At 41.1% G+C, this 27,628-nt stretch overlaps 1 protein-coding gene across 1 annotated transcript in view; it reads right to left on the bottom strand.

The window, feature by feature from the left end:
- Positions 1-27,628, bottom strand: part of LOC126095129 (soluble guanylate cyclase 88E) — a 421,452-nt gene that overhangs the window by 48,715 nt on the left and 345,109 nt on the right. The window contains exons 9-10 of the mRNA XM_049909837.1: positions 12,382-12,586; positions 7,685-7,831 (exon numbers count right to left, since the gene is read on the bottom strand). Coding sequence (XP_049765794.1) covers positions 7,685-7,831; positions 12,382-12,586 — 352 coding nt within the window. The remainder of the gene's footprint in view (positions 1-7,684; positions 7,832-12,381; positions 12,587-27,628) is intronic.

The raw sequence follows: 27,628 nt of genomic DNA, 5'->3' as shown, positions 1-27,628 counted from the left end.
ATCCACTTACATAGGGAGAAATGATCATTGTAATAAAATAAGAGAAACCAGAGCTTGCATACAAAGATTTAAGTGTTTGTTTTTCCTGTGCACTGTTTTAGAATTGAACTGTAGAGAAATAGAGTGAAAGTGGTTTGATGAAACATCTGTCATTGTAGATTGCAGAGTACTCATGTGGATGCAGATGTAATTCTTCCAAGTCATTTGCCATCAGAGACAGAATTACAGTGTCATCAACAAACCTTAAAGTTTTTATTTCGTCTCCCCAAACTTTAATGCTCTTTCCAAATTTCTCTTTCATATCCCTTACTGCTTGTTCAATGTATAAGTTGAGTAACATGGAGGATAGACTACAGTCATTCTGACTCCTTTCTCACTACTGCCTCCCTTTCATGTTCTGTGATTTTTATAATTACCAGTACAGTTTGGTCTCTGTACCTATTGTAGGTATCCTAGCACTCTCCCTTAACTTTACTGAAGTTTCCTTCAGAATTTCAAACAGTGTATTCCAGTTAACGTTATCGAAATCGTTTCCTAAATCTACAAATGCTATGAATGGAGGAAGGAAGTAAAAGCTGCTGAATTTGGGTGTTGGCAAAGAATACTATAAACCAAAAGGATGTATGAAGAATGGTGTGCAAAGCTTTAAACAGAGGAGGAAACAAAAGAAATGGGGGGAGGGATCATTACCAGAAGGTCGAAAAAGCACCAGAACACAAGAACTGCAGAGAGATTCAAATAATGTGACGTGAAATACATATTAACACAGGGTGTATATGACCCAAGACAACCAGGAAATCCAGGAAAAACCCAGGAATTTTTTCATCTGGAAGAAAGCCATGAGAAATCTGTGAATTTTTTAGAACCCTTGGAATTTATCATTGTATTAGTTTTCTGTTAAATTTTTGTAATTTTGACTGGTAAGAACTGATACTCTAACAAAGGAATGTATCCTGCTACTGCAGCAATTAAACATGAACAAGAGGAAAAATGAAAATAAAACTTAAATTGCAAAGGCAATGCACCATATACAACAACAAAATGCAGTGCTCATAAAAGCATCTGCCAACAGCAAAATGTGTCAGAGACCTTAGGAAGACTATGCAGTGCTTCATAACAACAAATTGCCTCCAATGAGCGTGATGTTACAACTGTTTACATTAGATTCATTTGATCAGTTACAATAGGGCTCATGCACATGCGCAGTTGAGTCACTTATGAGTAGTAATTTCTCCCACTTCTGGCTGCAAAAATGTGGCTGTCGGCTGTGTAAGCAGTAGCAGCAAGCAGCCAGATGCTACCCGGAAAAATTTTACTGGCACACCCAAGCTGCCACCAGATTCCCGCATATGCAGAAGGCCTGGATCTTAGGAGGAGGGGGGGGGGGGGGGGGTGGGGGGTGGGTGGGGGGGGGGCAAACTGGGGTATCTGACCTGGACGACAATTTTGGGGGGAGGGGGACGCCAAATGCGTTCCTGTTGATTTTTGAAGACATTCTAAGTTGATTTCTGAATGAACATAAATTGATTTTTGAATGTGTGCATAGGGTACCTGATGACTCTGACAGGGGAAATCTCATCGCATATAGAAATAAACTTTCCTGCAGACAAAATCACTTGCTTGAGAAACTGGAGCATATTAATGAAATGTGAAACTGTTTCTTAAGACAAGGCTTTTTGCTTGTAGTAGATCTAATAGGCATTTGATATGTGTACTTGGTGAATTATGTTCTGTCATGTTATAGAAATTACATTTTGTGCCAAAGCAGTCTCATTTATTTGGTGTGTGTTACAATTGCTGCAATATTAGAAAGACCTATTTTGTTTTATCTAGCAGACAGTGACCAAATAGATGTAATCAGATCGAGAAACCAAACCAGTCTTGGGTACCGGTGCTACTTGTGTTAACAGCTTTTTCAGTATTAGATAAAGACATTTCTATTTTTCATGTAGCAAAACGTTTGATGAGGCAATAAATTATTTCACAGGAAGGAAAGCACACGGTGTAAAGCTGTAGCAAGATGAGAGGGAAAAACACGCTAGGACCTAAGGATTGAAGAAGTATGTGCTGTCTTGCCTGTCTCATACCTTTACTGATTTTATGTATCCTATATCTAATTTTATGTCACACAAAACAGCAAGTTATTAGCTAATAGGCAATAAAGAGTGCAAATTTTCTGAAGAGTTCTTGTTCTCCCACTTACAAATAATCCCATCAAGTATTAATTGTGAGGTCTTTTTTTTTTTTTTTTTTGAGAGAGGGGCAAGATAACAAACTGGCCGAATTAAGAACAAATAACAAGTCTTACATTTCCTCAAATGTATATGTTTTATGTATAAGACTCTTCATAAAAATGTGTAGTACAAAATGAACATATATTTGAAAAGTCAATTTTTTAAAGTTTTTGACGTCCTATCTCAAACTCTTGAGGGAGGGAAGGGGTGGGGGCGGGGTGGGAGGGGGCTTGCCACCCTGAGGTATTGCCCCAGTTTGGAAAAATTGTAGATCCGGTGCTGATGCATAGAGCAGCTCGAGTTATAGTGGGGAGGCGGGTAGTCTCCATATGACCCGTGTTTACAATTAGTGATTTTGCTGTTTCCTCTTCGTTTACTGCTCTCACGTTATATGAAAACAAAATGGAGTTAGCACACTGGACCCACATTCGAGAGGATGACAGTTCAGTCCCATGCTTGGCCATCCTGATTTAGGTTTTCCATGATTTCCCTAAATTGTTCCAGGCAAATGCTGGGATGGTTCCTTTGAAAGGGCATGTCCACATCCTTCCTCATCCTTCCCTAATTCGATGAGATCAATGACCTCACTGTCTAGTCTCCTCCTACAACCACACAAAATGATTTTCTGTGACCAGGCACTATCAAGTGAATTAAAATACATTCACATAATTGCGGAAGGCTAAAATATGTTACTAATTTCAGATTTTATTTTATTTCCACCTTTCTGACAGTCGAGCGTTAATCACCTTGCTTCCAATGTCATTTTATTTGAATTGAAATTTCTAGCTCCACACTATTGGCTACTTTCAACTCTACACTGCATTTCAAATGCACGTTTTCATCTTCTAGCATGTATGGCATTATGCCATAATAAAGAACCAAACATGAGATAATACAGTTTTGGTACTCCAAGAGAATTTATATCCTGGAAAACACACTGAAAAGCTTAATTACAGGTCAAGGCCTACTTCATTGGGAAGCTGGACATATGAATGTACACTTTAAGTGGAATTATGCATTTTAGTATGGTTCACAAAATTCTGATGCTCTTGGAGTATCCTCTGATGTCTTGTTTCTTTTATGACACAATGTAAAAATCTTTTAATGTTTTGCATGTATAAACATACGGGCCAGCTGCGCAAGTGCAGTGACACCTGTTATCTGGCACTTTCTGGCAACTGCTGAAATGAACCTATTTCTAACAGGTCGTGGGAAAATATTTGGAATGGTGGTTTCAAAAGTATTACTTTCAAAGTAAATTTTCTTCAAACATTTATGTCATTATTAAAAATTTTGCTGGCACATTGGTGTGATATATCTTAAAGTTTAAAATGCGCAAAAAAGATCAGCATTATATGTGAAAGCTTAGCTTCTCTTGCAACTTATTAACCTTCAAGAATAATATTAGTGAAAGCTTTGCTTTTTTTGTAGCAACACTATGTATATTAATTTAAACCATTAACTTTTGCTGTTTGTGTGTTTGTGCTACTTAACAGTGTTGTTGCTGTTGGCTGGCTACATCACGTGTCCTATGATTTGAATATCCACTGTCATCTGCTGGTGAGATCACGTGACATGAGCTATGACTGGCTTACAAAGGCACATCGCAATCTCAATTTCAGTGCTTTGGAAAGTAACGTGGTGTTTGGTGGAATTTGAATTTATACTTAAGTAATACAAAAATAGGCAGCGTTCATGTTACTGCACATCAAAGATCTTTCCAAAAGGTGCTTTTCTCCCCTGAGTTTTGTTTTTTAAAGTGCTGGGAAATTCTGTGCCAGTGTATAAAACCATAACCATTCAAAGGATTGATTCATTTTACAGCTGCGAGGGAAATTATACTGTCACTTAACATGGAAAAAGTGTATTTTCACCTGGGAGAAGGTGTGTTTTTAAGTGGAAAATCCAGGAATTTTTTCCCTTGTCTGCATATACACCCTGTACCAGCACATTTCACTTCTGATATTTAAAATTTTCACAGAATACAGATTTTCTATGGTATTTCAGGGTAATTCCTGGATGTCAGTAGCTTCTTGTCATGATACTTTAGCACAGAGTCTTCTGGTTATCTTCTGTTTTACACTGATGACGGTATATAGAGCGCCTCAGTTTAAAGTAAGTGCACAGTGAGACTCAATTTTGCATGTCTTTTTTGCATGGCTGAGTCAAGTCTGAGTCAGCACTGCTGTGATTCTGACCCACAACATGCTCCCATGTCCCAAGACCGTACTGCAGGTTTAAAATGATTTCCCTGGAACAATGTTGTATGACATTGCAAGTGTCAATGTATTCAGGAAAAGTTTGGCTCAGTCTGGTACGTAGATGTTGGTGTTATTGTTGTCATCTGATGTGGTTGTATTTTATATTTTCCATTATGCTGATGATGGAATCTACTTTGTAACTAATTGAAGATCTTAAAGTAAACAACTGCTTGTGGGATATCACACATATCAAATACAGAATCTGGGACAAATGAGGACAGGCATTAAAATGTTTGTTGGAAATGTTTGGCATTTTAGTAGCGGAAATGGAAAAAAAAGTCATGCTTTGATAAGACAATCTTGGTGGAAACACAAATTAGAGCATAGTAGTAAGAGTGGCTCTTCTCCTAAAAAATTTTTTATGTTTCAGATGTGAAACTGACGTTTCTCCTGCATGCCAGTCAGTCAAAATGAGGTCATAGCACTGACGTAGAAGAATATTAGGTAAGATAGTACAAAATTGATATTTGTTATGAGCTTCAGATGACATCTATTTTCTTTACAGAAACTCAGAACAAGAATTAGCACCACAATGAGGATGCAAACCAGGTTTGTTTTAAATACACACTGCAATGATCATGAACGTTAGTTACCTACAATATTGGGCATAATGAGTTGATGTTAGCCAAGAATGCCTTTCAGGTGACAAAGAGACAATTACCAATCTGTTACCGAGTTTGAACGAGGTTTTATAATTAGAAGTTGGATGTTCCTTCTGCGTTATTGCAGAAAGGCTGGCAGGAATGTAGCCGCTGCTCATGATTGCTGGCAGTGGTGGTCATGAGACTGTACTGTCACAAAAAGACCGAGCTCCAGACATCCACATGACACTACTGAGGAGGAATGACCGTGGCACATGGTACGGCATCTGCAGCAGCAATATAAGCAATGGGTGGACCCAACACTGACACAACAAACTGTTACAAACTGGATACTTCAAGGACAGCTCCAAGCCAGATGGCCTGTAGATGTATTTCACTAATTGCAAACTGTGACTTTAATGGTGTCAAGCAAGAGCTCATTGGAGGGCAAGGTGGAGATCTGTTGTGTTTTCTGATGAAAGCTGGTTCTGACGTGGTGCCAGTGATGGCTGTGTGTTGTTTAGAGGGAGACCAGTTTAGGGCCTACAACCAACCTATCTACATGCTAGACACAATTGACCTACACCTGGAGTTATGGTGTGGAGAGTGATTTTTTATGACATCAGGATCATTCTGCTGGTTATCCCATGCTCACTGACTGCAGATGTGTTTGGTGATTCAACCTGTTGTGCTGCAGTTCATGAACAGCATTCGAGGGGGTGTTCATAACTTTCATCTATATACTGCTGTTGTAACCCAATACTCTCTACAGAGAGTCAATGTGCTGCCTTCGCCTGCTCGATCACCAGACCTGTCTTCATTTGAGCACATATGAGACATCATTGGACAACAACTTCTGCATCATCCACAAACAGTATTAACTGTCACTGTATTGACCAATGAAGTGCAACAGGCTTGGAGCTCCATACCACTAACTAACAGCTGACATGCACATTTGCATGTTTGCATTCGACATTCTTGCAATTACAGTGGTTATTAATGTACCAGAATTTCAAATTTGCAATGGCTTTTCTCTCACATATTACCCCATTATCTTGCCATGTTTATCACTTACATATGTTACCTAGACAAATGTATTCCAAAAATTTCATTACTCTATATTAATTATTTTTTGGCATTGTAATTTTTTTCCATCGCTGTATATTTTAAAATCATCTCATCCTGCCAATGCACTGAACTTCACATGATATAAAGAAATCTCTAAATTAATGTCTGATTTCCTGTATTTTATTTGGAAATCTCCTTTGTACGGTTTGTAGCCCAAGAAGTTCTGAATCTTGTAGTTCCATTAGAATCTTCTTTGCCAAAAGGACCAAGTGAAGTGTAATTTGTTTTTGAATGACATTATAAAATATCATGCAAACAGGCAGTTTCAAGAACCACTCTTTCCACCTTATTGGACTGTGTAGTTCTATAGGTTTTACCAAAGTCCAGAATTTTGTGGCCCATATCCCTAAAAAGTTTTGAGTAATGTGGTGCACATGGCTTAGAAGGTAACTGTATATTGTGTCAGGATGTGATAATGATCATTTGTTTCAGCCATCAAATTTCTTAACACAGGAAACACACACAAATAGAATGGCATTTTCTATCCTTCACAATGAGGTGGGGTGAGGCAAATCCAACATCCCATTATTTACTTTTTCATAAAATGCTGAAAGCCTCTGCTGTCAGAAATTCTTGCATCAGAAATTCTTGCATGGCACCACACATCCAAGTATATGACACTGGAGTTGGAATCAGCTACAGGAAGCTCAACAATGTTATAGAACCCTAATAATTAAAAAAAATACATCCACTGTGTTCTGGAGCCACAATCTATATGTTTTTCACTTTTAATTGGAAGTAAAAGGTAAACAGAGAGACCTGCATATACTTTAGTTCCCAAGACATTTCAAGCAGAACTGCTCCATGTAGTGTGGACAAGCTTCTCAGTTGTGGGGCTGTCACCTACAGATGTGAGGCATTGAATCAGGGCAGCTCCACAACAAAGACCTACAACATCGCTCCAGTGTAGATGAGGCTGAAGACTTTACCAATGAATGAATGTTGCACTTGTAAATTAGTAAAGTAGTGTGAAGGCATTATTTGAGGATGTATACTTTTGTTGGAAGTCTGTATTTTGGTTCAAGCACCCTCTGTGCCTTATCAATGTTAGATCAATTATCCTCAATCTGGAAAACTGCAATGACAGAATTCCATCTCATGTCCGGAGTACTTTGGTCCTTAGAAAGTTGTATTTCCACTGACTGTATAATGATGGACTCCCAAAAGTTCAATGTGTGAGCCACAATGTTTATTCCATTATAATCCATTGAATGACTAGTAGAAATACAATGTTCAGTAACAGCAGATTTACTGGCTTGCCCCATGTGAGATTTATCACATTCTGTTTTGTTCTGGAGATACTTACACTGGAAAAAAGAGAGGGACCTCCGAAAGAAGTTAAAGCTTTCAAGGTTTCTCAAAGACAGCTTTTAAGTCACACATCAGTCATATGTAGATGAGTGGTTGCATTACCTATTTTCAGTTTGCTTATGGATCTTAGACAAACACTCAACAGTTTTAAAACATTAGTGAGATTTACCTTATAGACACAGTTCCTTTCTGTCAGTGTATCAAAAATAGAGTACATAGCATTCAGCATTGAGACAACTTCCATTGGTGTGATCCTGCTGCAGATTTCTGTGAAAGTCACCACATCTGAGAATAGTATAGACACAGTGTCAAACATCTGCAATTAAAAATACAAAATATTTTAGTTAACTCTGAACTTGATTTAAAATGCTACATAATGCTTCAGTAAGAGTAATAAGATTACATTAAAGTTAATGAGCACAAATGAATGTGGTCAGTCAAACATTTATGAATAAAAATGCTAATAATGAAAAAATGTCATGGCAAAATATAATGACTTACTATGGGATTTATTGAAAAAAAGGTTCAAATGGCTCTGAGCACTATGGGACTTAGCTTCTGCAGTCACCAGTCCCCTAGAACTTAGAACTACTTAAACTAGCTAACCTAAGAACATCACACACATCCATTCCTGAGGCAGTATTCGAACCTGCGATTGTAGCAGTCGTGCGCTTCCAGACTGTAGTGCCTAGAACTGCTCGGCCACGCCAGCTGGCAGGATTTATTCATTTAAATCTTGGAGCACAAGTAATTTATAAAGATTTTTAACTGCACTGTTGCGAGGCAACACAGGAATCATAATAAGAGAGATCATCTTCTAGAAGGAAATGGAAACAGACTCGACTGCTTGTGTGGAGACAAGTGCATGGCCACAGCCTTGAATAACTGGCAGTGGGGCACCTGTGGCAAAAGTTGTTACACCTCTGGTTGCAATGGAATCCTGTGGAAGCCATCGTATTAATAATATATCTTCCAAAACACAACATCTGAATTATTTGTCTTCACTTGAGGGTGAATTGCCAATAGTAGTAGGTTCATGTACCTATGGGGAGAAGGTTAATGTGGGAACTGGACACACAGCTGCCCCTTACTTTTTAGTAACAAGTACAAGATGCTGCTCTGTGCTAATAATGCACCTGGGTCAGCATAGGATGCCTCATACATTGAGCTAGTGTCCAATTTTCCTGCTAAGTGTGAACAAGCAAGGAGGTTGGGTATGTTGCTCAGTTATAGTTCCAGTGTTAGGTGGGTAATGGTGCCCCCTCAGAGAAACAGCAACATGTCAGGGAAAGGCCAGTGTGCACTTTAATGTTCATCAGGAAGTCTTGTCTGAAACATGGAAGTGGCTCTGTCATTGGCTATTGAATGCCCTGTGTGCAATTGACAACAAATCGTAGCTCATGTCAGCATAATTGACACTTTCTGCCTGGGTTCTGAGGCCATCCTCAGTAACTTAAGATGATTGGCTGTAAGTGGTCAAGACAGCTAGCTTCACATGTAAGGTTGAAGTCTGCCTCACTGTCTTCTGCAATATATCCAGAATCAGACATGGTCCTCTGGTTTGGAGATGAGTGGAAGGTCTGATCGAGAGGCATAGGCAATTCTGCATTGATCTCACACACAAACTGCTATTAAGTGAAGAATTGTTCTTCCCTCTCAATAGATACGTCAGTACTATACTATGCAAAGAAAGTGGCTAGTCATATAGCAGAGTATGTGTGGTGTACACATGGGGATTATATAGGTTATAAAAAAAGTGTGTTATTACTGATTTACACTCATAATATCTACAGTGGTGACCTCGACATCATCGTCGTATGTTTGGTAATTGTTTTGTGCTTCATTTCATCATTAATGGAGTTTGTGTGCCAGTCCACATTGTCTTTGGAACAATGGATCTACCAGCATAGCAGACCTAATTGACTTTGCTTCCAATCATGAATATACAAGTATTTCTAATGTGCGTCTGGTTACAAGTAAACAGTTACCTATGCCCAGCCATGCTGGCAGCCATTTAACCTTAACCGGCTCAACATGGCCACTGTCGAGTGCAACTGGTGGAACTGCACAGCAACAGCTGCTTCATGGATAGTGCATGCCGCTTAGTGACATTGTGAACGATAATCCAGTGAGGGATGTTGTGTTTCACCCCTCAGCTATGCAGTCTCCTTCGGTTTGGTTCGACATGCCGCCGAAGTTCGAGAACTGTAATTCGAACATTCAAATGCACGGGGTCGCACATTCTTACATGCCTGATGTCAAACCCCCTCCCCGCTTGCTGTCTCGGTGCTGCTGGTTGCAACATTGCCAATCGGGTCTACGCAATCATTCGTCACTGACACTGCATGTCACAGCTGACATCCCCATCACTATCAGTTGGCACGCCTGCACCTTCGGTTCCGCACTCTGCCGGTAGAGACCAGTGCGCTCACCTCACCACCTCAGGTGCTTGTCAGGAGCTGCCACCTAGCAGCCTACCAGAGGTACTGCCTGTGGCCCCCCAACAGCTGCGGACTTCGCTCAAGCAGCAACCCGATCGGCTTCTGGCCCCAGTACAGTCAGCTGTGCTGTGCTGGTTCCACACTACTTATGGGGATGTTACCCACAATTGCCACATGCCTTGCACCTATTCCAACTGAGACCAGCAGGTACACTTAGGCACCACGTCCTGCCACGATCCTTCACAGCTCCTGCTGTCTGTCGCCGCACCACTCGCTCCAGCGGCGCCACACCTCTATGTCACTGACTTGTCATCGAACACTCGCTTTCTTGTCAACACAGGTGCAGACATCAGTGTTATCACAGCCAAGCACGTGGGCAGCATGCTTTCATCTGCTAACCTTGCTTTGATCGCTGATAATCATTCTTCTATCGCAGTCCTTGGCTCCATCAAGATGTCACTTCACCTGTCACCAGTTGCCACCTTCCGTTGGACTTCTGACTTTGCCAACCTGTGGTTGGGTTGGACTTACATTACAAACTTTCACCAGACCTGCAGGCTGCCACGCTCTGCCATACATCTGGTTGTGCCGTTCCATGCTGGAATGAGTTCAGCATGATTTCACTCTCTGCCTCCTTGGCTACACTTGCCACAAGTGCATCTATGCTCGAGCATATTACTACACAGCTCCCTTTTGCCGGCTGTGTGCCCACAAATCAACGAGCTCTGCACACAGAGCGAGGCATTATGTGCCCGCATTGCCGGCACCTCTGCTGAATCGTCACACGCACGGAGTACAATTGGTGGCCTGTCTGCAGAGCCACAACAAGGTGAACCAACACTCGCATCTACTGCGTCTTTGCACTACATTGCTCCTGTGTTGAGGCTTCCTCCACCTACTGCTGTTTTTGTGCCATTGCGGATGAATCTACAGGATGCTCATGTTCTTGCTTCATGGGTTTCCTCACATCGCGTGGCTGCTACGCCATGCCCTTCATCATTGTCTGCTGCCAACTTCCTGCTCACACCGTTCCAGCCCAGTAAGGTCAGTGAACCATTGTTGCAACAGGTCCCCTCTTGCCCTCCCCTGCCTGCCCCCCTTCATGGGTTTCGGCCATCAGCAATGGCACTTGTCATAGAAACCGCACCACGGATGGCTCACCTATGCGGAATAAAGCCGGGCGTCTTAACGCATACAAACATCTGCGCATGAATGAAATCGCCTGCCTTTGCCCACCCCTGCCTTGTGCTCATTCCATGCCATTGGTGTTGGTACACAAAGGCCTGGCATTGTGCAAATTCGTAATGCTAAGAGACGACTCTGTACATGCGGCCCTGCTACCTTCTTACTCTGGTCTGCACCGCATCTTGTGCCGCGGAGTGAATACTTTCGTCGTACTACTGAATGGACGACCGAATACAGTTTCAGTTAACCGATGAAAACCTGCATGGTCCCTCTCCGAGCCATGCTCCGACACCCCCGGCCAGCCTGCCATTGCTGACACCTCACCCGCTGGTGCCGCCGACGTGGACTCCAATGACTCTCCATCACCTGCGCAGCAGTCCGACGCTCGTGCCCCTGTTGGCGGGACTTCCAAGGCACCCACTTTGCACACTGGATGCTGCCTTCAGATGGCGCGCTGGCGCCAAGATTTTGTGTTGAAGTGAGCTAGCTTCTCCCTGCCGTGCTCCACACTGCTGGGTGGAGGTGTCTCTGTGGCGCCCCAGGCATGAAGCATAATGTATTTGGACCTGATGACCTTTTACTCTACTTCTTTCTATGTCTCTCTGTGTGTGTTATGTTTGTACAGCCATATTGTCTTTGCCTTGTTCAGTGTTTAAATAAATGTTCATTTGACTGCAAAAATGTGTTATTACCGATCTATGACTCGTAATATCCACAAACCTATTTGTTGGGGCAGTGTATTAGACTTCCTAGTGCCAGACAGACATGAAATGCTGGATATGTTATATTGCATATCATTTCACTGTGCCTTTATAGGTTGTGATTCCTTCATGATGTTGCAAATCCGACAAGAAATTTCTGTTGAAAAATGGTAAGTGCTGTGCAACCCAAGGTTTAAAACAACTACGTGTCTACTATGACAAGTTTTTCTTTTGCGGCTACAGCCTGGGGTATGGGCTATGGAGAGAAGGTAAAATGCTACAATCTCACACACACTGAGGCTAACTGAATCACAAAGAGTCATGTTGACTAGTTCTACTTTTCACTAGATATTTAACTCATCATTGGGTGATTTACACCTAAAGAATTCCTGGTACACAAATTGTAATAAAATAAATATTAACATTAATAACAATAATAAGAAATCCCAGAAGACATTCTTCAATTGTGTGTGTTAACAGATTCACAAGTTCATAATAATTCAACAATTTTTAAACAGAAGGAGATTGGTATAATTCACCTCACAAGTATCGATAGGATTCTCGCCAGTTCTCAGTCTGTCAGCAACTTGCTTTGGGATCATCTGGTAAAGCAGTTCATCTGTCCTCCGCATCTCCTCATCAAGTTTTCTCATGGATTCTTCCAATTTTTTTGACTTCTGTTGTTCTTGATCCAACGCCAGTTTCAGCTCCACAGACTGTTGGGTGCCAGCTAGCATGAGATCTCTGCACAAAAGTGTTACATTCAGAGTTCAGTGATACAAGTACTTCTTTATTGGTCCTTTGAATCATTTTTGTATTAAGCATGCAAATCATGACATATAAAGTTACATTATGATTTGGGAAAGTCTGATGATATGAGGTGATATGATGAAAATAAAATGTAAAAGCATTAAACTAACATGCTTTACTGAAACTAACATCATGTTTTACATTAGCCTTCACCCCCCCCCCCATCTCTCTCTCTCTCTCTCTCTCTCTCTCTCTTTCTGTCTCACGCACGCACGCACGCACACACACACACACACACACACACACACACACACACACACTCTACATGACTCACTTGGTTATGGAATAAATAAACACATAAAATATTCTTACACAAATTTTTACATTAGTGCTTATTTCTCTAACAAAAATCATTCCCATGTAGCTTCTGTTCTTGATAACATAGGGTATAAACATCAGTGCTTTGCAGATTGCTTTAAATTTGGAACATGATAGTACACTGTACACTCCATTAGTGCTTTGACAGTAACGTATGTAATGCAAAGTACATTACAAAATTCATGAGTAGATTTTGAGATGTTGCATGAAGCAGAATATCCAGTTTAAAACTTAACATCTGAGCACATAAGATTCACCACTGAATGTGTTATTATTTTCCTGGAACCACAGTCTTGAGTACTTCTTATGCAGCTGCATTCATGTGGTCCCATGGATTGCGTACTGGAGATGTAAAAAATACTTAAAAAACCACTATCTAATGCTACTTTTTGCATTTAGTACTACATATTAGTTCTTCAATTATACATAAATGATAACATATGTACAAAATATTGTTTCAGTGGTGTGGAAAAGACCTATTCATAAAGCACTAAAAATTCTCATCAAAATTTACATTGATGGACACACATTGAAATATTTAAGTGTAGTTCCTTACATGAAACTTGGTTGTTGCAGGTTGATGTTGAACAGGTGCCATCAGTGTTAAAATTAATGAGTATTGTTGATAATGAATTACATGAAAAAAATCTGCACTAATGAAAGTGGGCACATTTCGAGTCACCTTACACGCATTGCAGACACACCTTACTTGAGCATTTCAAACAAATTGGGTCCTTGAACTTGCAACACAAATAGCTTGTCATCCTCTTCTTTTCTGGAGGACAAATGCAACATGTCTTCTTTCCATCCTTAGGTGGTTTGTCCTTTTCCAGGTCTTCATAGCTCCTAGAACTTGAATGATAGAAAATCTCAATTCTCGTGTAAAGTTTTGTCCATTATTCTTTTGTGCAATGAAGGTTTGACCAGTTCTTTTGCCAGAGCTTTCATGAAGTTTGTCCTGTAAGTACAGTTCTTTCCTTGAATGACTGATGAATAATATTTGCATTGAGAAAACTCATATCAACAATACAGGAAAACACAGTCTTGGTCCAGCATTGTGGACAGCAACTTGAACAAAATTTAGCACTCTTTTCATCTACAGTATCAACACCACCCTGTGTGTTATTATAGTGGGCTATAATTACAGGTTTTTCACCTTCAACATCATCCTCTATGGAGTGATGTATTGTTTATGTAAGAATTACTGCTCTTCCTTTCTTAGGCATGTGGGAAATCATCACGATGTGTTTGGTAAATGCATACAGCATTGTTCCAACTTCACATTCATGGGAAAGTAAGAAAGATTCTAGAATTTCCTTTCAGTTCTTTTACATTGTTCCCACCATGGTCAAAACCATTCCTCTGCAGCACATCTGCAAGTTTGATTGACACATGCCAGTTATCATCAGTAATGTTTCAGTTACTATTTGCTACTGGCTTGCACAATCTGAGGACAGCCTGAGTGGGAAGGGTGCATTTCTTCTCATCTGGGGAAGTCCTGCTCCATTGGAACCTTTTACCCAGTAAAGATAGTTGTTGAAGACATAATTACTCCTGGAATCAGTGGGCTTCAGGCTGTACTTTGCCAATTTAGATGTAATATACAATTTGAACTTACAGCATCCACTAAGGCATTTTATCAACTATAGCATCACCACCAATAACATAGGACCACTGAGAATTTTCATTGAATTTATGCCAAATGTTTGTTATAGTCACTCCTGGATCAGAAACCTTATGTAACTCCCTGTCATCAGGGTTGTCGAATCTCAAGCAGTCGAGAATCGCAAAAAATCTTGCTGATGACATATTGATATGGAAAATATCTTGGCCAGTCCCATCAGTACAAAAGAGAGAACATATGTCTTTGTCATTTGATTTGAATACAACTGTGTAAATTAGAAGGCTGATAAAACTCTATTTCATGCATCATACAAGGTATGACTTCTGTTCTCTTGTATTTGTGTATTTCCCCAATTTTTTACAAGTTTTTCATTTGTCCATGTGAGCATTTCGTTCAGCATTTCATCACTAAAAATATAACTTGAAGCGGTGAGTGGGTCAACGTGTGATTGTCTTCTGAGATTGTGATAAAGTGCTGGTATCTTCATTATATTATGAGCTGGGATTCTGACATTCCTGTTTGGGTCTACTGCCAATTTTTTGAACCTATTTCTGCCATATTAGTATTTCCTAGCACATTTCTCACCATCTTTCTAATTTTCCTTCAGCCCTTTCCTCACCACTTACACTCCCACCAGACACACTCGATTCTGAATCATGTTCACTGTGTATAAAATCACCATCCTCCATGCAAGAAAATTCGAAGTTGGATGTGTCACTCCTCACTTCATTGATAATTCTTGAAAGCTTTTCTTCAAATATAGATCATCTGCTCTCACATACAATGGGCCGGGGTTGCCTGACATAGCTCCAGAGTCATTGTCACTGACATACATGAAGAACAAAACAAACAAATGCAATGAACACGATGAACAAGAAAAATATCCAGTGTGTCATTGACTTACACTAACACAGTTTTGCCATCCCCTGGACATTATTTCAATGAAACAAAAGCAAACAAAGTGCTTTCAGAAATGACTATCATGGCAACAAGCAGCAGACTAAGAATATGAAGGCTACTGGGCAGCCCAAGTCTCTAATGTCAATAGTGTTTCTAGAAACAGAGGTGTGAAAAGCAGTGCGGTCCCAGGGATCGCACAACTGTAGATAAGGGCTAACATCAAATAAGTTTTGGGTATGTTAATGAATACAAAACAAATTTTCATTAGTTCAGCTGCTACATGTGGCAAGAACCTGTCTGAGTCATATCAAAAGGGACAACTAATTCAGATTCAGATTCTTTATTGGTCATTCAGCATTATTACATGCAATAGACTTTATCAGTTCACTTAACCTATTAATTTTACAAAATAAATTTTTACATATTTAAGTTGATATTTGGCATTTCTAAAAATTCTTCTAATGAATAGAATGGATTAGTTAACAAGAAGTTATGAACATTGTCTTTAAATAATTTGTCAGGCTTGATTGACCCATTTTTAGACAATTTGTTATATATATTTTAATTGCCATATACTTATGACTATTGTTAGTTTTAGCTAATCTATTTTGTGGCAACAGCAGAGAAGTACACGTTCTTGTATAGTAGTCATGCCTTTCATTTGTTACACTTAAATTAGATAGTTCAGCAAGTATGTAGTTTACACTGTCAAGAATATATAAATTAATAACAGTTAAAATTCTATATTTAATGAACAATGGTTTATAATGTGTTCTATTATCTACCTTAGCCATTACTCTGATTGCTTTCTTCTGGATCACCACAATTTCATTTATTTTTCTGCTGTTTCCCCAGAGTATTAACCCATACCTTAAAACAGATTGAAAAAAGGCAAAGTATGCTGTTCTTACATACTCAAATGTCACACAACACATCAGTCTCTTCAACAAATATATAACTCTTGACAACCTAACCACTATGTGATAAACATGAGAGTTCCATGTTAGACTGTTGTCAAGTACAATACCTAAAAACTTTGCCTTTTGTTTTTCTATTTTTGTAGTCTTTGATAGACTGAACCACATATTCTGGGTCTTTTCCTCATTTAATAGCAGACCACTGGCATTAAACCATGATGTTGCATTTTCTTTTGCCAATTTCATATCAGTTACAAGGTTATCAAGTACATGGTTTACAGATAGAAAAGTGGTGTCATCTGCATACATGTATGTCTTTACATCTATATTTCCTGGTAAGTCATTTATGTGTACAAGAAAAAGAAGTGGTCCCAATTTAGAGCCATGTGGCACTCCGTGTTGAAGCTCGAGTATGTTTGACAGATGACTTCCTGAACTCACCACCTGTTTCCTTTTATTGAGATATGATTTGATGATATTTAAACTTTTATCACATATTCCATAGTACTCAAGTTTAGAGAGCAGAAGTGTGTGGTCAACACAGTCAAAAGCTTTGCTCAGATCACATAAGGTTACCTGTGTGTGCGCATGGTCCTCAAATGCTGCTAGAATGTCTCTGACAAAGAGCTCTATGGCATGTATAGCTGAAACTACTCATTATTAGAAACAAAGAATAACGATTGGATACAGTTCCATCATCTTCAGAACAAATGGCTCTCATAGTGCATATGTCAAAACAGTTATTGATAATGTTTGAACTTAAAAACAGATTTGATCACATATCATCTTAAAATTGAGATAGTTCTGTACCAAAAGGAACATTCCAAGAAATCTGTTACGTCTAGTAACAGTAATGGACCGTGAGAAGTAAGATATTTGAAAGTGTGTGCAGAATGATAAAAATGAGACTTTTAAATGAAGAAAATTACTCAGAAATACATGTTTTTTAAGATATTTGTACCCAGATAATCATTGGTTAGAATAAAGATAAAATGGAGTCCTTTAAAATTATTGAACCTTTCCTTTTTTGAGGGGGCGGAAGGAGGGGGCAAGGCACCAAAATACTGGTCTGTGGTAAACTATTTATAGTGGTAATTGAAGGAAATTTTATGTGGTTATTTATGATAAAAGAAAAATCTCTTCAACTTTCAAACACAATGACAGAAAAATGTAACTCTGTTAACTCCAAAGATTATATGTAACTGTCAGTGCATATTTATACACTCCTGGAAATTGAAATAAGAACACCGTGAATTCATTGTCCCAGGAAGGGGAAATTTTATTGACACATTCCTGGGGTCAGATACATCACATGATCACACTGACAGAACCACAGGCACATAGACACAGGCAACAGAGCATGCACAATGTCGGCACTAGTACAGTGTATATCCACCTTTCGCAGCAATGCAGGCTGCTATTCTCCCATGGAGACGATCGTAGAGATGCTGGATGTAGTCCTGTGGAACGGCTTGCCATGCCATTTCCACCTGGCGCCTCAGTTGGACCAGCGTTCGTGCTGGACGTGCAGACCGCGTGAGACGACGCTTCATCCAGTCCCAAACATGCTCAACGGGGGACAGATCTGGAGATCTTGCTGGCCAGGGTAGTTGACTTACACCTTCTAGAGCACGTTGGGTGGCACGGGATACATGCGGACGTGCATTGTCCTGTTGGAACAGCAAGTTCCCTTGCCGGTCTAGGAATGGTAGAACGATGGGTTCGATGACGGTTTGGATGTACCGTGCACTATTCAGTGTCCCCTCGACGATCACCAGTGGTGTACGGCCAGTGTAGGAGATCGCTCCCTACACCATGATGCCGGGTGTTGGCCCTGTGTGCCTCGGTCGTATGCAGTCCTGATTGTGGCGCTCACCTGCACGGCGCCAAACACGCATACGACCATCATTGGCACCAAGGCAGAAGCGACTCTCATCGCTGAAGACGACACGTCTCCATTCGTCCCTCCATTCACGCCTGTCGCGACACCACTGGAGACGGGCTGCATGATGTTGGGGCGTGAGCGGAAGACGGCCTAACGGTGTGTGGGACCGTAGCCCAGCTTCATGGAGACGGTTGCGAATGGTCCTCGCCGATACCCCAGGAGCAACAGTGTCCCTAATTTACTGGGAAGTGGCGGTGCGGTCCCCTACGGCACTGCGTAGGATCCTACGGTCTTGGCGTGCATCCGTGCGTTGCTGCGGTCCGGTCCCAGGTCGACGGGCACGTGCACCTTCCGCCGAACACTGGTGACAACATCGATGTACTGTGGAGACCTCACGCCCCACGTGTTGAGCAATTCGGCGGTACATCCACCCGGCCTCCCGCATGCCCACTATACGCCCTCGCTCAAAGTCCGTCAACTGCACATACGGTTCACATCCATGCTGTCGTGGCATGCTACCAGTGTTAAAGACTGCGATGGACCTCCGTATGCCACGGCAAACTGGCTGACACTGACGGCGGCGGTGCACAAATGCTGCGCAGCTAGCACCATTCGACGGCCAACACCGTGATTCCTGGTGTGTCTGCTGTGCCGTGCATGTGATCATTGCTTGTACAGCCCTCTCACAGTGTCCGGAGCAAGTATGGTGGGTCTGACACACCGGTGTCAATGTGTTCTTTTTTCCATTTCCAGGAGTGTATATATACTCCATAACTTAATGAGACTGTGAGGGTGTATAATGATTTTTATTATGGTATCTAAAACTAAAGAACACACATTTCCTTGTAGTCCCAACACTCTTAGTAACACTTGTAAACTGTTGCATTGATCCAAATTACAAGGGAAACTCCCCATCACACTCCTCTCAGATTTAGTGGCAAAATGGCCCAGTGGATAGCCCATCAAAACCTGAACACAGATCAAGCATAAAAACAGGATGAAGGCATACTGAAATGTGAAAAAAGAAGCAAAATAGAAACAGTGAATGGTCCAAGTTCAAGATGTGCAATATCATGTGCATTGCAAGAATCACATCGTCTTGCTTGTGTGGTCATGGTATTGAACTGCAAAGTGGGTACCTTTGTGCAAATCTCCCTCACTTTTTTTTTCTTGCACAGAATTATGAACTTTTCATCTGGTCATTGACATGTCTGTTCTCTTCTGTAGTCTTGGCAATTGTCATACTATACATTGATTATAGAATACGAGTCATGTCTTAGGAATATATTACTGTTGCAAGTAAATGTGATAAATAGTGAGAACAGTCAAGTTGCCACATAGACCTTTCACAGAAATGAAAATAACATCTACTTCATAGATGAATATCTTAACGGAATCTGTTAAGCCTGCTTAAGTAAAAATATTGGTTAGATTTCAGTTTTGACAACACTTGGTCGCAACAGTGAAGATTAGGTATTTTCTGTCTGATAAATTTATTAATAGCGCATAACATTGTTTCATTTTGACAGCGTGTTAATTCTGTAAATATTAGCTGTTCCAGTTTATTGCATTGTATTAACGTATTTTGACTATCTCCTGACAAATGATCAGGGTAGTAAGAGTTATATTCAAATGTTTTGTGTTATACTTTCTGACATGTTCCACACCCATGAGAACCATCTCATTTTCTGGGTCTATGGAACGAAAACTGAATCTAGTCTAATCTAATATAATCAAATAAATGAGTGTGAACTATGTTGCAACAAAGGAATTCAAAAGTCAGAACTTCAAAAACGGAACACAGCAGTCATAACATGTGGTACTTGGGTAGGACAAATAGGAGGTATGTGTGTCTGGAGGTCCCTTCCTTACACCTCACTGTTGCAAACAGACATTACATCACAAGACACAGACACAAATTTGAATACAGTGAACAGACAGGTCAATGATCGGATGGACAGTTCATAATTTTGTGGACTATATATATGTGGAATATTATGTGGGGGATTAGGGAAATTTGAACCCGAATTCCTTCCTTCACAGTCCAAAACCATGACCACATAACCATGATGCTGTGAGCATTGAGGTTCACTTGATGTTGCACATCCTCAGCTTCCACTATTCACTGTTTCTATTTTGTTTCTTTTTGTCACAGGTCAGTAAGGCTTCCAGTTTTTGTGCTTGATCTGTGTCCTATTTTTCATGTGCTATCCATTGGGCCATCTTACCACTAAATCTGAGGGGGATGCAATGGCCAGTTTCCCTTGTTTGTTTCCTTTCAGTGACATTTTCAGCATCATACCAAAAAAATCACCTGAAACCAAGATGGCAGAGTGGCAAAAAAGTGTAGATCAGATGGGAGAAAGAGTGAGCAGATCAACACACTTGGTCTTAGTTTTATGTCATGGACATTTTCCACAAATAGATGTTGTGTTATTGACTATTATGACAGCACTGTTCCATAGTGACATTTTCACTGTTATCCATGTAACGAAACCGCCTAAGCACAATAATATGAAGGTTATCCCTCACACTTAATTGTGTACTTGTACCATAAATGTATTTTGGCTGACAAGAATTAAATAATTTTAAGAGTACAGTACTTGAAAAAGTAATATAAGTGACACTGGAATTTTAGTAAAAGGTTCATTTAGTTCAAGATTGAACGCTCAGAATTGCTGCAATATCAGAAAAAATGTTTTATTTTCAGGTCACAAAAATCAGTTTTGGCATTTTTCCAAGTCATTATTAGAAGATGTGTTTGAAAAGAAAGTAACTTCTATAGACAATGCACTTGCTTGAAAATGTAGGTCTATGGTTAAAAAATAAAAAATATAGCAGCATACAAATTTATTACAAATAAATTATTCAGGTAGTGAAGGGAGATGAAAATTTAATAGTCATGGGTGACTGGAATTAGACAGTAGGAAAAGGGAGAGAAGGAAACGTAGTAGGTGAATATGGATTGGGGGTAAGAAATGAAAGAGGAAGCCGCCTGGTAGAGTTTTGCACGGAGCATAACTTAATGATAGATAACACTTGGTTCAAGAATCATGAAAGAAGGTTGTATACATGGAAGAATCCTGGAGATACTAGAAGGTATCAGATAGATTATATAATGGTAAGACAGAGATTTAGGAACCAGGTTTTAAATTGTAAGACATTTCCAGGGGCAGATGTGGACTCTGACCACAATCTATTGGTTATGAACTGCAGATTAAAACTGAAGAAACTGCAAAAAGATGGGAATTTAAGGAGATGGGACCTGGATAAACTGAATGAACCAGAGGTTGTACAGAGTTTCAGGGAGAGCGTAAGGGAACAATTGACATGAATGGGGGAAAGAAGTACAGTAGAAGAAGAATGGGTAGCTCTGAGAGATGAAGTAGTGAAGGCAGCAGAGGATCAAGTAGGTAAAAAGACGAGGGCTAGTAGAACTCCTTGGGTAACAGAAGAAATATTGAACTTAATTGATGAAAGGAGAAAATATAAAAATGCAGTAAATGAAGCAGGCAAAAAGGAACACAGACGTCTCAAAAATGAGATCGACAGGAAGTGCAAAATGGCTAAGCAGGGATGGCTAGAGGACAAATGTAAGGATGTAGAGGCTTATCTCACTAGGGGTAAGATAGATACAGCCTACAGGAAGATTAAAGAGACCTTTGGAGAAAAGAGAACCACTTGTATGAATATCAAGAGCTCAGATGGAAACCCAGTTCTAAGCAAAGAAGGGAAAGCAGAAAGGTGGAAGGAATATATAGAGGGTCTATACAAGGGTGATGTACTTGAGGACAATATTATGGAAATGGAAGAGGATGTAGATGAAGATGAAATGGGAGATACGATACTGCGTGAAGAGTTTGACAGAGCACTGAAGACCTGAGTCGAAACAAGTCCCCGGGAGTAGACAACATTCCATTAGAACTACTGATGGCCTTGGGAGAGCCAGTCCTGACAAAACTCTACCATCCGGTGAGTAAGATGTATGAGACAGGCGAAATACCCTCAGACTTCAAGAAGAATATAATAATTCCAATCCCAAAGAAAGCATGTGTTGACAGATGTGAAAATTACCGAACTATCAGTTTAATGAGTCACAGCTGCAAAATACTAACGTGAATTCTTTACAGACGAATGGAAAAACTAGTAGAAGCCAACCTCGGGGAAGATCAGTTTGGATTCTGTAGAAATATTGGAACACATGAGGCAATACTGACCCTGCGACCTATCTTAGAAGCTAGATTAAGGAAAGGCAAACCTACGTTTCTAGCATTTGTAGACTTAGAGACAGCTTTTGACAGTGTTGACTGGAATACTCTCTTTCAAATTCTAAAGGTGGCAGGGGTAAAATACAGGGAGCGAAAGACTATTTACAATTTGTACAGAAACCAGATGGCAGTTATATATACACTCCTGGAAATTGAAATAAGAACACCGTGAATTCATTGTCCCAGGAAGGGGAAACTTTATTGACACATTCCTGGGGTCAGATACATCACATGATCACACTGACAGAACCACAGGCACATAGACACAGGCAACAGAGCATGCACAATGTCGGCACTAGTACAGTGTATATCCACCTTTCGCAGCAATGCAGGCTGCTATTCTCCCATGGAGACGATCGTAGAGATGCTGGATGTAGTCCTGTGGAATGGCTTGCCATGCCATTTCCACCTGGCGCCTCAGTTGGACCAGCGTTCGTGCTGGACGTGCAGACCTCGTGAGACGACGCTTCATCCAGTCCCAAACATGCTCAATGGGGGACAGATCCGGAGATCTTGCTGGCCAGGGTAGTTGACTTACACCTTCTAGAGCACGTTGGGTGGCACGGGATACATGCGGATGTGCATTGTCCTGTTGGAACAGCAAGTTCCCTTGCCGGTCTAGGAATGATAGAACGATGGGTTTGATGACGGTTTGGATGTACTGTGCACTATTCAGTGTCCCCTCGACGATCACCAGTGGTGTACGGCCAGTGTAGGAGATCGCTCCCCACACCATGATGCCGGGTGTTGGCCCTGTGTGCCTCGGTCGTATGCAGTCCTGATTGTGGCGCTCACCTGCACGGCACCAAACACGCATACGACCATCATTGGCACCAAGGCAGAAGCGACTCTCATCGCTGAAGACGACACGTCTCCATTCGTCCCTCCATGCACGCCTGTCGCGACACCACTGGAGGCGGGCTGCACGATGTTGGGGCGTGAGCGGATGACGGCCTAATGGTGTGCGGGACCGTAGCCCAGCTTCATGGAGACGGTTGCGAATGGTCCTCGCCGATACCCCAGGAGCAACAGTGTCCCTAATTTGCTGGGAAGTGGCGGCGCAGTCCCCTACGGCACTGCGTAGGATCCTACGGTCTTGGCGTGCATCCGTGCGTCGCTGCGGTCCGGTCCCAGGTCGACAGGCACGTGCACCTTCCGCCAACCACTGGCGACAACATCGATGTACTGTGGAGACCTCACGCCCCACGTGTTGAGCAATTCGGCGTTACGTCCATCCGGCCTCCCGCATGCCCACTATACGCCCTCGCTCAAAGTCCGTCAACTGCACATACGGTTCCCGTCCACGCTGTCGCGGCATGCTACCAGTGTTAAAGACTGCGATGGAGCTCCGTATGGCACGTCAAACTGGCTGACACTGACGGCGGCGGTGCACAAATGCTGCGCAGCTAGCGCCATTCGACGGCCAACACCGCGGTTCCTGGTGTGTCCGCTGTGCTGTGCGTGTGATCATTGCTTGTACAGCCCTCTCGCAGTGTCCGGAGCAAGTGTGGTGGGTCTGACACACCGGTGTCAATGTGTTCTTTTTTCCATTTCCAGGAGTGTAAGAATCAAGGGGCATGAAAGGGAAGCAGTAGTTGGGAAGGGAGTGAGACAGGGTTGTAGCCTCTCTCCGATGTTATTCAATCTGTATATTGAGCAGGCAGTGAAGGAAACAAAAGAAAAATTCGGAGTAGGTATTAAAATCCATGGAGAAGAAATAAAAACTTTGAGGTTCGCCGATGACATTGTAATTCTATCAGAGACAGCAAAGGAATTGGAAGAGCAGTTGAACGGAATGGACAGTGTCTTGAAAGGAGGATATAAGAGGAACATCAACAAAAGCAAAACGTGGATAATGGAATGTAGATGAATTAAGTCGGGTGATGCTGAGGGAATTAGATTAGAAAATGAGGCAGTTAAAGTAGTAAAGGAGTTTTGCTATTTGGGGAGCAAAATAACTGATGATGGTGGAAGTAGAGAAGGTATAAAATGTAGACTGGCAATGGCAAGGAAAGCGTTCCTGAAGAAGAGAAATTTGTTAACATCGAGTATAGATTTAAGTGTCAGGAAGTCGTTTCTAAAAATATTTGTATGGAGCGTAGCCATGTATGGAAGTGAAACATGGACGATAAATATTTTGGGCAAAAAGAGAATAGAAGCTTTCAAAATGTGGTGCTACAGAAGAATGCGGAAGATTAGATGGGTAGATCACATAACTAATGAGGAAGTATTGAATAGAATTGGGGAGAAGAGGAGTATGTGGCACATCTTGACAAAAAGAGTGGCCGGTTAGTAGGACATGTTCTGAGGCATCAAGGGATCACAACTTTAGCATTGGAGGGCAGTGTGGAGGGTAAAAATCATAGAGGGAGACCAAGAGATGTATACACTAAGCAGATTCAGAAGGATGTGTGTTGCGGTAAGTACTGGGAAATGAAGAAGCTTGCACAGGATAGAGTAGCACAGAGAGCTGCATCAAACCAGTTTCCAGACTGAAGACCACAACAACAACAACAATGTCCTACTACGCAACACATCCAGAGTATTACATGTTGTTGCTGCTGTTGTTGTCTTCAGTCCAAAGACTGGTTTGATGCCATCTGTAGTACCACATATTTATCCTTTCTATTCTCTTCATATCTGAACTCTATCATCTATATGCCACTTTCATGTGAGGCTACACACAAGGCAAATAGATTCTGAAAAAAAATTTCTAACACTTAAATTTATAATTGATATTACAAAATTCCTATTTTTTTGAATGCTTTCTTGTTATAACCAGACTGCGTTTTATATTCTCTCTACTTCGGCCACCATATGTTACACAGTAAATGTATGACATACAACTGAGTAGTCCAAGAGAGATTCTCTAACTGCACTAATAAGATTAAAATATTCACAATGTAAAATTGATTAGGTTATGAGAATAAGCCCTCTAAAACCGAAAACTCTTAAAAAATTATGTAACTACTGCAAGCCAGATGTACAACTGAAGTAGTGTTAAATTGGGCCAGCCTACAGAGTGACCCATAAGTAGCAAACTATAGTAACTGGCAATAGTAGTCATACACTGTGATACACTTTTGAACAGGTCTTGAGGAGAGGAAGTGACTTACAGAATAAAAAAAGTATAGGGTGCTATGTAAAAAAAGAAGTACTGCTATTCATACGGTAATGGCATGGTCCTGGGTAAGATAGCCTGAGGCTGTAAAAAAAGCCACTTGCAGCAATTGCAGTGTTTAGTTAGTTACTGAAACAAGGGAACTGCAGCATGTGGCATGCATAACATTTACAGCAGAAATACCACAAAAAACCATGTTTGACACCTATGAACACTGTCCATCCAGCCATTGATCCAAACAGTAAGTGACTGAGCTGGTGTCCACTACTGTGTCAGCTTCCGCTCCACCATCATCTTGACAGCGCCATCTGGCAGGGGCTCCAGCTACCCACTGTTGGGGCCAGGAGTTGCATTGAGGCCATCCGAGCCACCAAACTAATGGGGCAGCAGCCAGAGCCAGCCACCATTGCCAGACAGGCGTGTCTCAGTCGGAGATGTCAACTACACAAGTTTGCACCACCCCTGAGCTGCACTGAGCATAGCAGCTGTCAGTGACCTACAATATCACTTTGTCACCAGGTCCATGTGTGAAAGCCCACCTTCCAGACCTGCCAGATGTAGTCTTGAGCTTTCCATATCAAGTATTGGAGTAATAAACAGATTGTGCTGCCTTATAGTGACTCACTTTCACTCACCATCTTCTATTAGAGCCCACTCACATCCTCTACAATATCTTTGTAATGAACAATTTTGCAAGAAAGGCAATCTTGTTGGTTAATGTCCCTCTGGTAGCTAAACAACATTTAGGCTCCTGTGGCACATTAAAAGTGGGGGTGACACCATTTTATATCTGTAGGAGAGGGTGTGGATGGTGGGTGGGGCAGATTTCCATGCAGTGGCCCATCCCAGAACTGAAACTCACATCTGCACGTGCTACCCAGTTACACTTAACACACGACTTGTACTTCACACGGAAGGCACTTCAGATTTAAAGTTGAATCAATAGAATGTCTCTGACAAAGAGCTCTATGGCATGTATAGCTGAAACTACTCATTATTAGAAACAAAGAATAACGATTGGATACAGTTCCATCATCTTCAGAACAAATGGCTCTCATAGTGCATATGTCAAAACAGTTATTGATAATGTTTGAACTTAAAAACAGATTTGATCACATATCATCTTAAAATTGAGATAGTTCTGTACCAAAAGGAACATTCCAAGAAATCTGTTACGTCTAGTAACAGTAATGGACCGTGAGAAGTAAGATATTTGAAAGTGTGTGCAGAATGATAAAAATGAGACTTTTAAATGAAGAAAATTACTCAGAAATACATGTTTTTTAAGATATTTGTACCCAGATAATCATTGGTTAGAATAAAGATAAATTGGAGTCCTTTAAAATTATTGAACCTTTCCTTTTTTGAGGGGGCGGAAGGAGGGGGCAAGGCACCAAAATACTGGTCTGTGGTAAACTATTTATAGTGGTAATTGAAGGAAATTTTATGTGGTTATTTATGATAAAAGAAAAATCTCTTCAACTTTTAAACACAATGACAGAAAAATGTAACTCTGTTAACTCCAAAGATTATATGTAACTGTCAGTGCATATTTATACACTCCTGGAAATTGAAATAAGAACACCGTGAATTCATTGTCCCAGGAAGGGGAAATTTTATTGACACATTCCTGGGGTCAGATACATCACATGATCACACTGACAGAACCACAGGCACATAGACACAGGCAACAGAGCATGCACAATGTCGGCACTAGTACAGTGTATATCCACCTTTCGCAGCAATGCAGGCTGCTATTCTCCCATGGAGACGATCGTAGAGATGCTGGATGTAGTCCTGTGGAACGGCTTGCCATGCCATTTCCACCTGGCGCCTCAGTTGGACCAGCGTTCGTGCTGGACGTGCAGACCGCGTGAGACGACGCTTCATCCAGTCCCAAACATGCTCAACGGGGGACAGATCTGGAGATCTTGCTGGCCAGG

Source organism: Schistocerca cancellata, chromosome 8, assembly GCF_023864275.1.
Source record: "Schistocerca cancellata isolate TAMUIC-IGC-003103 chromosome 8, iqSchCanc2.1, whole genome shotgun sequence".
Taxonomy (NCBI): domain Eukaryota; kingdom Metazoa; phylum Arthropoda; class Insecta; order Orthoptera; family Acrididae; genus Schistocerca; species Schistocerca cancellata.
This window is presented reverse-complemented; position numbering and strand designations above follow the sequence as displayed.